This window comes from Necator americanus, chromosome V, assembly GCF_031761385.1.
Source record: "Necator americanus strain Aroian chromosome V, whole genome shotgun sequence".
Classification (NCBI taxonomy): domain Eukaryota; kingdom Metazoa; phylum Nematoda; class Chromadorea; order Rhabditida; family Ancylostomatidae; genus Necator; species Necator americanus.
In genome coordinates, this window is record NC_087375.1 from 21,962,456 (window position 1) to 21,976,961 (window position 14,506).

At 42.0% G+C, this 14,506-nt stretch overlaps 2 protein-coding genes across 3 annotated transcripts; one reads left to right on the forward strand and one right to left on the reverse strand.

Moving 5' to 3' along the window:
• Positions 1 to 14,032, reverse strand: RB195_014812 (uncharacterized protein; the record flags this gene model as incomplete). Of its 2 annotated transcripts, XM_064205230.1 has the most annotated exons (10): positions 1 to 96; positions 3,682 to 3,846; positions 5,732 to 5,805; positions 7,291 to 7,394; positions 7,446 to 7,589; positions 7,671 to 7,839; positions 12,354 to 12,466; positions 12,528 to 12,589; positions 12,759 to 12,864; positions 13,950 to 13,975. In XM_064205230.1, 10 exons carry the CDS (start codon positions 13,973 to 13,975, stop codon positions 1 to 3), a joined length of 1,059 nt encoding a protein of 352 aa, XP_064061110.1. The 2 variants fall into 2 exon arrangements, with proteins under 2 accessions (XP_064061110.1, XP_064061111.1); XM_064205229.1 differs by lacking the exons at positions 1 to 96; positions 3,682 to 3,846 and having other exon boundaries at positions 5,696 to 5,805; positions 13,950 to 14,032.
• Positions 14,014 to 14,282, forward strand: RB195_014813 (uncharacterized protein; the record flags this gene model as incomplete). The annotated part of the gene is made up of 2 exons (XM_064205231.1): positions 14,014 to 14,111; positions 14,177 to 14,282. 2 exons carry the CDS (start codon positions 14,014 to 14,016, stop codon positions 14,280 to 14,282), a joined length of 204 nt encoding a protein of 67 aa, XP_064061112.1.
• Positions 14,283 to 14,506: the final 224 nt, after the last annotated feature.

The window sequence follows — 14,506 nt, forward strand, 5'->3', positions numbered from 1 at the left end:
CTATCTTAGTCCTCTAACCAGATCATGCTCACTAATGAGGCTTGCTGCTGTGCCTCGACTTCCAAGGTCTGCTTCGTCTGCTTGATTATGATGTGTCTAGATGAAATACATGTAATGGAATGGATTTGACCTTGATCTAAGTCTTGAATCTCAAAATGCGTTCCTTCCAATTACCCACGAATATCGAAGTTAACGTTGAGATCTAATCCAGTAGAGCGTTATTTCGCTATTACTGACAACATTTACGCCACTGATGTTAATTTTTGTTGGATCACGAATGTTTTTTACCATGTTATTTCTCGGTGCTATCAGGACAGCCAATAATTCTAAGCGTAGGATAGTCTGCTGTATCTTTTTTGGTGTTAGCTTGCTTTTTTCACTAATCAATGAAAAATCTCATTAATGTTCTCACATTTCAAATATGCGTAGGTCGATATTGCCGTTTTTGCTTGCGTCAAAAAACATACATAAGCAAGTTCTTGAGGGGTGAGACGTAAGAGAAAAAATGTAGGAAAGATCGACATTCTCTTACACACGTATTGTTTATCACTTGTTGTTTATATTGTTCCTATTACAGAATTCTATTTAATACAGAGTTCTTGCGGAACGTATTGTTTCCATTCTATCGCTGTATCACAAATTATTCTCATTAGAGACTTCAGTTTGATGATCAGTGGGCTTGGGAGGCCTATATGATCATAAATCGAATTTGTTTGGCTTACAATGTCACGTTTTGTTAATAGTTCTTTTTGTAAAATTGTTACAAATCACAAATCCGTCTGAAGTGGTGTCATATTTGATGCCAAGAAGTTTTACGTTGCCTGGTGGCGTTCTATCCTCTCCTGGGATAGTTTTGTTTACTTCTGTTGAGTTTGAAATATATTCTCGCAAATTTGTGCCGATTTCTCAGAAATGTTCTTTGAATCATATTTCTTTAATGGTTCATCTTTTGTGTTGGCACATAAGAGGATGTTGTCCACATAAGTGTTTTTTTTTTTGCAACTTCCAGTGGAAGCGGTGTATTTTTGTGGTTCAAATATGCCAAAATAGCCATGTTCAGAGTTCTTGATGCCGGCGTGTCCCCGAAGGGCCAACGACTGGATCCGTATTCTCCTATACTATCTCGATTTGGGTGCTTGTTCATGTCTTTTGTAGAAAGCTACCAAAATCTTCATGATCTACCAGTAGTCTGATTTGCGTAAAAGGCGCTTCAATATCGCATACAAGAATAATTTAGCCTTTTCTATTTGCGACTAGAACATCATGAATTTTGTTCACGAAAGATTCTTCGGTGCAGATCACATCATCCAGTGAAAGCTCTTCGGCTCTCTTAGAGGAAGCATCAAACATTTTTCTTAGTGGTTCTGCCTTTTTGGCTTCCACATTCCGCAATGCGGCATGTAGTAGGTGACAGCCGAATTTTGATTTTGTCCATGGACTATTTCGAACTTTCCATTTTGAATATAATCGTTCATTATTTTGTTGTACCGCTCAGTTGATGGGTGCGTGTAAAGAGGGTCCCAGTGGAATTTCGGGCATGCTCTACTCGTTCCTCGTCAGAGCAATTAGCGACGTATTCTAAAGGTGCGTATTCTAAAGAGATTCATTTTTGTTGGCAATTAAATAGCTGACTCTGCTTACCTGCCGCTAATCATACGCTGCATCATCAGCTAGGATTCAATTCACGTTTTTTTTTCAATTTTTTTTTCAAAATCAGGCACGTGCACTGGATAGTTGTGATATGAGGTGAACTTGTAACCGTACCAGGAGCACGAAAAACCCTTACGTTAAATATGAGAGAAAAATGGATCTAATAGTTTCAAATATGATATTTTTCGTTGAGAACGGAGAACACTAGCTTTCAAAAGTAACGGGAATAAAGACTATCGTCATCCTGTAGAGTTCATTTGATAAGATTTCTAGACTTTCTGAAGATAATATCTGGACAAAACTCGTTTCCGATTCTCTTATTAGAACACCACAAAAAATATGATATGTACTTTTAGGTATGTTGCTTTTCAATTTATTCGGTAATTTCCATGCAGCTGCATTGTTCTTTGCGTTTCTATGGTCAGAAGAGCATCTAAGACTGTTGTATGCGTCTCCATGAACGAGTGGAGCGTACCCTCGTCGAGGTATGTTCGCGTATCCGCTGAACACGTAATGTCTCGGGGCATTCGCGGAGAATCGTGGACCCTCTTTACCGTTCCCCGATAAACTTCATCATTGCTTCTGCGTTTAAAGGCAGCGTATCACGAAATTGACGTAGTGCGGAAACCTGCTGAAAAACCTGAGTTCGGTGTGTAGATTACGAATAATAACGTGGCTTGGCCCAATTTTCCCTAATTGTCCGAGGTGAAAATCACTTTATTTCCTACGAGGTACGTTAGAACGCGCTACTTTTCCTAACGCCACGGTTTCCTCAGTAGTCCCCTCAGTTTTTGAGTATTACGAGACAGTTGTCTCTGTAATAAGATCAACCGACGGTATGCTACACCATAATTATCAGCTAGGGCGACGACGTTATCTTTCAAAGGAAAGGGTGCGGGTAAGACACGCGTTAGAATTGACATTTATTCCGAATAGGTTTTGATTACTTGAATGTGTTTTCGCTCTTAGCACATTCTGCTGATGATGTTACTAAACCATCGAGTTCGAACAACTTCTGGTCGTAAGATCTCCGATTCGTTCTCTGTTTTTGAACGAGGGTGAGACCATGTGTTATCGTTGTTACTTCTTATTGCGAATTGATTTACCCCTTGCCGTTTATCATTGGTCCGAATCCACACGCGATGCATAGTTCAGATGGAAAAATTATAGTATTAACTGTGTTTACGAGATCGTATTGGGTTATCTAGACAGATTAATATTGGGGATTTTGATGTCACTGTCACTGCGAACTTTCAAGTTGTTTATGCAGATCTCGGTGTCTTGGAAGCATTGTTTATATGCATAATTCAAACGCACAAAAAAAAAACTCATTCGTCATAAGTGGCTTAGTTTGAGTCGTCAAAATGGATCTCCTTGCCAAAAACATTGCTGATTTTGGGGGGGGGGGGGACAATGTTCGTTTGCTACTCTTCGGTATGTGCGCCTATACCTGACTTTGTGCACATTTCAGTTTTCTGAATTGGAGGACCGAATTCAGTTTGCTATCTAATGTTGGTTGTTTGAGTCCCTGCGTCAAAGGAAAGCAGGAGTTTTTCCGATTGTCTGGTGTTATTACTCCAAACATTTCTTTCGACGGTCATCAGAAGTACCTGGTTTTCTTTTGTCACTGTGAACGGAGCCTTTGACTGTGTGATTGGCGCCGTGATTGGCAGTGTGAGGATTTGTCCTCCGATTGCTGCAGATATTACCGTGTTAATTCCGAGTGGTAGTGTTTTCACGTAATTGGTATGGTACTGGATGCGCTTTGGTTGCGCAATCGGTCACCAGCTTTTTTTTATCTTGTACTGTTGCCTTCATTTGAACTGGAAATGCAAGGCAATTCATTGTGTAGTGCATTCTGCCACATTTAGGGCCATGTGATTTCTTACAGTCGTAACTGTTGTGTTCTTCCGAGAAATATTTCCAACACTGTCTGTCTTTCATTTTTTTTCGCCTTAATCTGACGTCAATAATTGTTCGGCAGTTCGCTGCTGCTTATAAATTACTTAACCTGTCGCAAAAACGACAGACTTTCCCCAATTTGTGTGGTTTCGTAACATCAATATCGCATTGTCTCCGGTTAGGATGGTTCTCAAACTTGACACGACTTTTTAAGACTGCGTCTACAAACTTCTTCGCATTGATTTCCTTTTCAAGATAATCCAAAACATCTTCAATTTTCACTTCGTCTTGATCCTGAATGGTTACGAGTACTTGTCGATTGTCGAATTGAAGGAAGACCCTAGATTGTTAACAAAGTACATTTTTTCACAACAGTGTAAGGAAATTTCTCCAAGACTTTCGCGCTCCATGTTCCTCCTTGAATTTGTGGTATATTCTGGTCTGCGAGACCATTTGATCTATAAGCATTCGAATTTTGTCGAAAGCGTGGATACAGTTGTCAGTCAATCTTTGCTGCTGGCAAATTCAATTTTTGCACTTTTTTCTCTGTTGGTCGGTTTGTTACCGTACATAATTTGAAAGTGGTAATTATCCACTTATAATTTTGTGGGATTAATTGTATGCCTTTTATTGCTGTTTATGTTCTCCCATTGAAGGTATCTTTAGGTAACAGCATTTTTTCAACAGTACGTGAAACCCTACTTTGGTCAACGAGCGTAGGCTTTTTGTGAAAAAAAACAGCATCATATTTCAAGAAAAATCGTAGCGATGGTACGCTGCAGGCAGTAACTTTATACCGCACAAAAATACACTTAAGCAGATATTAGCACTTAGCAGAGGCTGGGCTGGACTTTGTGATCCCTTTGAGGATCTCGTCTGTTACTTAAATTTAGCCGACGCACCAAAATGTTGCGCAAAGGAAATAATAGTTTCCTCCCTTTGCACTATAGAAATGGTGGGCTTGGACTTGTGCCTTAAAGGCAGCACACCACGAATCTGAGGTGGTATGGATTTCAGGTGGAGTATCCGTACTGCCTACCGGGGAAGTTCGAAATGATTTTCTACGAATCGCAGGGCGGAGGCGGCGCAAGTGGTGGAGCGTTGCAATAGATGGCGTCGTACAAAACAGCATTCTGGAGGCGGCTGTTTGCAATGATGCAGGGAGAAATGAGCGGAACCAACCCGGTCTCCATAATCGAACCCGCATACGGACACTCCACTTGAAATCCGCTCTACCTCAGATTCGTGGTATGCTGCCTTTAATGTGTGGTAGTTCATTGGTTATATATTTATTAGTAAACGAACAGTGACAGCATGCTCACGAGGAACCACAAAAACAGGAATAACCGCCGAGGGCGGTTGTCGAGAAGCAAGCTTTGTGGGTGACCTTGAGAAGATGCCGCCAAAAATATAGGTCTTTGTGCCATACAATACAGTGCCGAGAAAATGTTCGCGCAAATGATAGTGGTATTGTGCACCAAAGATAACATAACTATACTGAATTGGGGTCCTGATCCAAAAATCAGGACAGTCCCACCTCACCCTAATCTTGCTTGTCAAAAAAAAAAAAAATATAGGCTCCGAAGTACTAGCTTGGGTATTTATTTTCTTTTGTACGTATGTCTTTTATAATTCCATCGCTTCTTATTCACACTTTATAGACTCATGGTAAATACATCATAAATCATAAAAGGATGATCGTATCAATCTGTATTTAAGCAATTCTTAAGTGGTAAAGGGTGTGTGAAAAGAATAAGTAGGGCACCTAATGTGACACTCACAATTCACATCTTAATATGGTTATTCGTTTTGTTTTCGTACATTCAAGAGGTTATACTTATAAGAAGGAATTTTAACCTTTCTTGCTATCCTCTATACACTACACAGTCGTATCCATCGACCGTGGGCTTCCGGGCGATTTTCTTACAAATTTTCTTTTCTTGCTACGACCGGTATAGTTCAACTATTATAATTCATTATCTCTGTGTTTTGGTGGTCTTGGTATTTCTTTTTCAAAGAAAAATGACATTCATTGCTCTCCTCTATTTTATGTTTTATTGAATGTACCCGCATTCACGAAAATATAATTGAAAAACATCTAGACATACATACTTATGAGTGTAGCTGTGATACCAACGAAGAGTTATTTACAAAAACAGAACTGTAGTACTACGAGTACCGCTGTAAAAATGCTCTGCATATTTGCTGTGCTGGTCATCGCACCTATTTGGGGAGTTGTGAAGTTGGTTTTACCTGAAATAACAATTGAATTATCATTGAAGATAGATTTGTTGTATTTGAGACTAAGATTAATATAGATTATTATTCGTGATTCATTATTATTGTTATTATTATTCGTGATTATTATTATTTATTATTATTATTAAATTATTATTATTATTCGTGATTATTATTATTGATTGATTATTCGTTATTCGTGACTGGAGTTTTGACGTTGTTGCCGTCATGTGATTCTATCAAATGGTATACTTTAAAAGAACTACAAGGTATATGGAAATGTGCGGAATGTTGGAATTACTAAAGCTCAATACTCTTATAGATGAATGGGTGTGGATAGCTATCACTATCTGTTCGTTAAACCTTTATCCGAACCGCTACACTCCACCGCATCGTTTCGGCATGAAGCTACGCACAATATAATCGATGATGATGTTGACGAAATGATGGTCGTCCCGCTTACGCAACTGCATCCAGCTTCATGTCTCCATGACTAACTATATCGTAGGTAGCGCCCGATGATGAGATTTTACCTGCGACGATGAGAAATGGTGGATGTTCTCCATTCATCACAAGAACTTTATATCCTGTGGAGTAGAGTTCATGTATGTTGGGACTGAAGCGTTGCGAGGAAGCACGTTAGCAGATTTGGTACCACTCAATGGTTCAAATGATAGAAATACGCATATTTGAAGTTGGGTGAGAACACCTGATCGCTGATAAAGTGAGGACTGTTCACATAGTTGAGTTCGAGTTCGAAGTTACCGAAACCTCAGCATTCGTGAGTACAGCAGGGTTCATCGACAAAAAGGCGGAGCAAAAAAAAATGCAGTAGACAGCTTCCGAACTGCGAGCTTTGTAGCGGGCAGAAGCGTCAGTAACGGCAACGAAGCTACCTTCTTAGCTATCGTCGCTAAGAATGCCTGTCACTACAGACGGATCAAAGTGATCTGAAACTTGGTGCAATTGCGTAGGTGTTGTGATCACGTGCTCCTTGCGTATCAGATTACTACGTTGCAATACGCTGAGGTAAGTGTAAAAATGCAATATGTTGAAGTCGGGAGTGACAGTCTCAACTTGGGTGCTACTTCAGTCGGAATACGAAGTAATCCCGGAGAAGGTCCGCATAAACCGCACATTTCCCAGAACCCTGCCCAGAGTTTGTGCAAATCTGTACCATCAGATTTTGTCTGAGTACCCTCCGCTTAACATCATCAAATCGCTGTGTCTTTAAACTTCCAACTTCATCCAGCGAGGCCACCCATCATGTCATCGCTGCCATTCAAGGAGTATATGGGTATGGTCCTGTTGTGGTAATTCTTAGCTTGATACGATTAGGTATAACCTCTCATTCGCAGGTAGCTCGTGGTTGTCTTTCTGCGGTAGCAAATCTACAACTGAATCACCTATATTCTTTGGATCGTGACGAGCTAGAATCCCAATAGTCTCAGCCTACAGTACAATCTAAGATCAATATATGCGTCGTGAACATCTTCATACCTGTTGTATTTACTTGGCTCTGAGCAACCACACCCGTCTCTTTAGGCGGGAACGCTGGCGTCGGAAGCCGGTACGTCTTGATATCTGAGCAAAGCGCCGGCCATCTGAAAAAAGGATTTCCGCTTCCCCTTCTTTCTCATATCCTGTGAACTCACTTGCTAACAACATTGGTGTCCAATGCCAACTTCTCCATACTTGCAAATGATCGTCGTGTTAAATCGACGACAAGATTAGCTGTTTCGAAGCCACAGCGATGGGCGATTGGTGGCACATCACAGTGCAGGGTGCATGTGACATATCTGCAAGCTGACATCTGCACAAGGTAGGCATGACACACACCAGGATTCTCAGCTATATCTGAGAGGAGAAAATTTGCATACTCGCAACTTTCAGCAAGATAGTGTTCCGCTCGCGTCGAGTCACCGTTCATAGCGAGGTGACGGAAGTTATTGATCAATGATGCTACTGCATCGTGGTGATGTGTGCAGGATTTGATGCAATCCACATTTGAATCGACGTTCTCAAGGCATGGGAACTTAGTGCGTATCGCTAAATCGTAGAAAATTGACTAATGGATTGCACTTGTCCTAACTTTACATAGCGTGACGTATGTATAGCAAGGTCAAAACTGCATGGAGCACGATGCAGTTGCATAAACGGGCGCGATCGAAGTGGGCGCGGTTAAGCGTAACGGTTAGGATCGTGGTGGAACTCTTGGTGACATCACTTGCAGCTGCAGTTCGCGATGGTCCCATCTCGATTCCATTAGCTGTCTACACGGTGCCGCCTCGATCGCAGTCGTTTACGCAAGAGGTCGTGCTTCATTCCGTTTTGACCCTTCTATACAGTTTTTCCAACAATTTTGATTCTGTTTGCTTTTTCCCGCCTTGTAACAAACATATTAAATTGATGGCAATGATGCATCTATCGGGCATGAAGGAACTAAAAATTGCCAAAACTCTCAAGGTTGGTCTGTCGGTTGCTCCGTGGAAGTGGAGAATTTTACAATCCATCTTTAGTGAAATAGGTGAGTATCTTCGGGGCTTTGCAAAGGCGTCACTTGGTAGTTCGAGTTCAACATAGGCCTCTGATAGAACGAGAACAGTGACTAGCCCATAGTTGTAAAGTAGTTTAGATCCGTTAAAGATTTGGTTAGAATGAAGTTGGGAGGCCACTCAGCACCAACTAAATTTTACCTGCTCAGTACAGTCCAACTGTGACCGGATTGAACTGTAGTCGTTCCGTAGTGAACGAAAGAAGGAAAGCTGAACAGCCTTCACGAAAAAAGCTAACACGACTCTCACTAACTTGCGAATACAAATCGAAATTGTGCTAATAAAAGTTGTTCCATCCATGCTTGGTGAAAGTGGATTGCTGTGGGATCCATTTTTGGCTCTTTTTTTTGGAAGTAGTACGTGATATGAGCTTAGCTATTTAGTTCTGGTAAGCTTGTTTGGAGCCTTTGGTAAAGCTAAAGTGGTAGCAGTTCCACCTCTGTCTTTTTTCTTAGTAGCTTCAGCCTAAACGTCGTGGATCCTCGAAGATTAACGCTTAGGTTTTAGGGAACCGACTGGGTTAGCTACACACTTCCACTGATGACCTGTCGACTGATAAACTGTCACTTTCTCAAATTCTTTTAAATGGTCGATTAAGAAAGAAATCTGGCGGTCAAGAACACTTTCTGTGTTCTATGGACGTTTTTGCGCCTTCGGTATTACAGTACGAATTATTGTGATACAGTACAACCATGGTTTTTCCAGGCTAACTTCTCTTTCCTTTCTAACCACATGTGTAGCCAAATGGAAGCAAGGTTATCTCGCGATGTGTGTAAAGCTAGACCTAACCTGCAGAGAAGAATGTTAGGAAATATGATAGCAGCAGCGAATAATTTCACTTCTAATTATTTTCACTGACGCTGAGATTTTCTTAATAAAAGACTGATAAGTCTGAAGTTTATGTTTGGAGACTCCATAGATATCTGCAGTTTACCTTTTATCAATTCCAAAATATGACATATGGGCCGCAAACGTGTTCGGAGGCTGACCGAGCACAGGCACAAATCCGAGTAAAATGTAGTTAGGGGCCACTCAGCACAGCTCTAATCAAATTCTACTTTAGAGCGCAAAGATCTCTTTAACTGTAAAATGATTGAATCAGATTGCGGAGAAACCATTTCTCAGGTCACCTTCTGCTTCGTTGAAGGCACCACATGATGTATTTTACCTATTCAGTTTGAGTAGGTCCGTTGTGTATGAGAGTTTGGTAACGCTTAAGAATTGGTGTAGTCGGGTCAAAACGACGTGAATCAGTAGTGTAGTTGCGGGGCATTTGCGTAAGCGCTTGAAACGGCGCGGTGGAGGCAGCGGTTAGAACCGAGGTGAGGCCGTCGCAAATTGCAGCGATGGGTGGTGCAACAAGGGTTTCGCTACGCTCGTTGCCGCTACGCCGCACTGCCTCGGGAGAAGCCGCGGACGCAATTGCGTACGTGTTTTATGTCGTTTTGACCCTGCTATAGGTCGACACTGTCTTCTTTTTTTCTTTATATAGTTTTATTCTCAATGTCCATGACCATCCCTGTTCTAGGTCCCCGTCTAAATCAGTTGCTTTTTTCCCCTCAATTACGTTTTACTCGTTTTACTCAAAACGTATCGAAGGTGCTTTACAACATCAAAATATCTCGACATTCCAAAATCCTGAGGTGGGACCAACGCGGGCCGCAGCTGTGAGCGGTACCAGCTCCGGTCTCCTAACCGGTACCCCCGCCTGCTTCGACCGCAGCTGTTTAGGCAACCGCACAGAACTTCATGCTATTTTGACCCCTCTATATATGAGTGAATAGTGTATGTATTCACCAAGATAGTCCTCACGCGCATATCCAGGACGCTGAATTAAGCCCAGCCTCAAGAACAAGCTGGATTTCGTCAGGGGTTCAGGTGCTTGGACCACATCCAGACCATGTCGAGGATCATGGAGGTTTGCCGGGAATACCGCCTGCCCCTTGTTGTACCCTTCGTCGACTAAGAGAAAGCCTTCGACGGCGTAGAAACGAATGTAATACTGTCAGCGCTGGTCGATCAAGGTGTGGACGCTTGGTATGTGAGGACATTAGCCAATCGCTACGATCGATGCCCACTAAGACATAGCTTTTCCACCGCCCTCTCACCATACCTATTGGAAAGGGGGTACGACAAGGCGATATTATATCGCCGAAGCTGTTCACGGCTGCATTGCAAATGATAATGATAGTGAAATCACTTTCCTGGGAAGAAAGGGGCATACGTGTTGATAGAAGATTTCTGTCGAGCCCTCATTTTGCACACGACATCGTCCTCTTTTAGAGCAGCACCAATGAAGCAGAAGCGGTGCTCAACGAATTGAACGAAGCAGGGAAGAAAATAGGACTACGACTAAACTGAGTGAAGACACAATTCATGAAGAAGATTCGCACCCGTCAGGGAAGCTACGGACCAACTTACGGACCAAGATCTTCGTGCCCATCTGTTCGGCTCGACAATTCTTCCAGCGCTCTGTTACGCAGCGGAGGCGTGGGCAGACACTACTTCCACGTCTAGAAAGTTGCTTACTACCCACAGAGCCCTTGAAAGATGTCTTCTGAAGTTTAACCGGCGCGCACAACACCTAGCCGATCTTCGCAGCTCCGACTTAAGAGGAATGTTCTGTCAACGCGCTCCAGCGGAATATATATCGAAAACAAAGCATAGATGGGTCGGTCACATTATGAGAAGAGTCGACGACAGATGGACCAGAAGAACGCAAGAGTGGATCCCAAGAGATGCTAAACGCCCTCGAGGGAGACCGCCAACGAGATGGGGTGACGTGTTCGCTACACGGATGGACCAGCTGAGAGCTCAGCTGGACACAGTTCAAGGACCTCGTCAACGTCACTCACGAAGCTCGAGAACATCTTGGATGACAATGGCGAGGAAACGAAACGAAGAGATGCCGGGCCCGCACATCCAGTGAAGACGAGCCATCTAAGTCTCTAAGTAAGTATATATTATATGAGTGATGTCATCCCATCTGATAAACTTGATAGAAGCGCTAAGAGTTTTAGAAGAAACGAATTAGGAAAACACTATTTCAAATCATACGATAACATGGGGGGCTTTTTGAGCATCATCTGTTTCATTAATGATATAAACCAGAGTTTTCGATAATATATATGTACATTAGAATACACCTTTCAATTTCCAAAATTAAAAGAGACGAGGGTGATTTGATTTTGACTTTAATTTTTAATTCAATCAAATTGTTTAAATATTCATGTTTAATTTTTCTGAGTTTAAATATACTCTTTTTTTACTTTCCTGATAGATTTTCAATGTCTTTCTTCCAAATATATATCTTTTCTTCCCCCAGGCTCCAGTTTACACAATTGCGAGACTTTAAATCGTCACTTTAACGGCATCACCCCGCGAATGTGAGGTGGTACGGATTTCAGGTGGAGTATTCTTATCCGGGATAGTAGATTATTAAGAGGGAGGTGATTCCGTCCATTTCATCCTAGTTGCCGTAAAAAACGGTCCGGACGATACGGCTTCGAACGTTCTGGCACGCTACTTTCTACAACGAATTCGATTGGAGCGCCCCTGCCTTGTGCACGCGCCGCATCTTCCGGGCCGTTTTTTACGGCTACTAGGATGAAATGGACGGAATCACCCCCTCTCCATAATCTACTATCCCGTATACGAATACTCCACCTGAAATCTGTACTACCTCAGATTCGCGGGGTGATGCCTTTAATGGAGTTACCCAATATTAAGGGCAAGTATCAATAGAAAAAAGAGATTAGTCTTTCTTCCGTCAAGACCAGACCTCACCTACCAATTATTACAAAGATGAATCAGTATATTCTTGAGCAAGCGTAGTGGATGGCCATAATATTTCGGCTAGTGAAACGAAAGCCAACAACTGGGCAGCAAGAAGGGCAGGGAGACAGTTTTGACTCATTCTCAGTTACGAAGGGTTCTCGGCATATCAAATTTTGGAGTTGAAGCGAATTTCTTGTTTCGTTTTGCTCACTTTTTACTGAGGAAACTCACCATCAAAGTTATAGACGCAGTAGTGATCAATAATTTCCGCACTCTTCATCAGAAGTTGATGTAGATATCCAGGCTCACACCTTGATGCACAATGTTGAAAATTGTGGTAGATTCTAGAGAAAGTAGAGTTTTGCTTTTGCGCATGCTGGATGGTTATCAGAAGAATGAACTCACACACAAAAGTTTTCGAAGAACGTTGTGTTCGAGAACGCCGTAAGGAATTCGTTGTAGTTAAGCTGAAGATGTTTCTTTTCTGAAGGAAAGGAAGGAAGTTCTAAATAGCAGTTTTTACCACTGCTTTAAATTTTCAGGAGGTTCAAAAGATCGTTCATCTTTGGATAGTTTCGGCCACCTTTACGCTGCATCATCGCTACTCCAAGAAATCTTTTGTACGTCGTCTATTACCTGCAGTAAAGACACTGTTTTGGTGTTGCCCAATTGATTTCGGATGCGTTCCACGAATGCGAATGCACATTGTCCCACGCATGAGTCCGGATGAGCTTCTGCTGGGCTGCAAATGTTGGATTGATGTTCAAAAGGTTCTGTTTTGCGCATTTCACGTGCTTGTGTAGTTTCACTTTCTCACAAAATACAGCGTCTTTTCTGGAAATCGGAACGTTGTTTCTGAATATTCGACGGCTAGACTTTTTACTTCACTTGACTAGCGGATTCTCCATTCTTTCACAATTTTCGAGCATTCGAATAACCAGAATGTTTAGCTTCCACACTACCCGACTACTCGTTGAAATTGTTCGACACTGGGAAATTGGAAGACCTTTGTCTTAAAAATGGTGAGTAGTGAAATGGGGCATGGAACAGAACTCGACGTGTGACGCTACCAAAAATTGTTGTTCTGCCGAATTCGCGGAGGCCAACTTTCTTCATTCAAGATCTGCTTGCTTTAGGATTAAATGAGAGTTCCATGACAATCCAGCAGGATTTTTCCTTAAAGGTAATCTTACGTTGCCAGTAACGGTTTCCAGAAATCTCTATTTGTCATTCCTGGTCCTAGTTTTCTTATTGTGCTTCGTCTAGTTGCCATTTTATGATGTCAGCTGATTACAGCAGCAAACGGTGAATAGAATAGAAAAGCCGAGCTGGGCTCCGTAGCAATAGTTTTGATATGCGTTGAGGCGTTGCTGTGTCGTCGAGACCGAAGTGCTATCCTAGCCGTTCCCACTCTTTTCACCGCTGCTTTCGTTGGTCAGATTCACTCTGATTTTCTGTTCACCTTTTCGATTCACGGCGATTTATATAGAGCTTCGCTGTTCAAAAATTTTGGCCGTTTGTGAGAGATGCTTGAGATGCGAGAAAGACTCTGATACTTGAGAATGCTTTGTGTTTCTAGATTGTGCTTCTTTTAAAGCTGCTGCATTACAATACTTGCAATAATAAACTGCATTAACGGTGTAGTTAAGAACACTTTTGCTCTTTCAGTAATTTCGAATTCACCGCATTTCGAATGTTCACAAGAGCGTAAGCTTGTTTTAAAAAAACGTGAAGACAACGTGAAGACGATGGGAGGAATAGACTAGTCTGTTGGAATGTGCTTTAGGATACTGCGTCTACGATGTGAAATATGTTCCTTTTTCATACCTTACTGTGGGGATCATAGGATCCATTGTAGGAGCATTGTCGAAAGCGGAAATTACTAGTGGCAATGACAGCAACAACAACATTTGGAAACAAATATCAGAGTGAGACGTTGTTCGTGGTTGGAAAATACGCAGTCTTCCAGTGGCCAAACAAGACGCTCCTGTAATCCTTGGATAAGAGTTTACATGATTCTTGAGTAGTAGTAGTTTATTCACAGGAAGTTTGAGGTGTCAACGGACCCGCAGTCGACAGATTCCAAATATGAGAAGTGTATCACAGTTAGCCGACCAAAAGAAGACGAATCAGGGTCGCGCACTCAGGCAATTCCTTTAGCTCTCATTATGTGACATTTTTTAAGATGATTTTATGCTATGATAATACAGTTACTTGCCCGTAAGATATGAATCCGAGTCAAACGCTCATCGAAGCTTCGAAAACAGATCACTGGCTAGAGAAACGGAGGGGCACTAGCAGTGATAGTGAAATGATAGCAAAAAAAGTGGGCGACAGTTACTAGATTGGTGGGGAAGTTGTTCAACTTCTAACGGAGAACATCC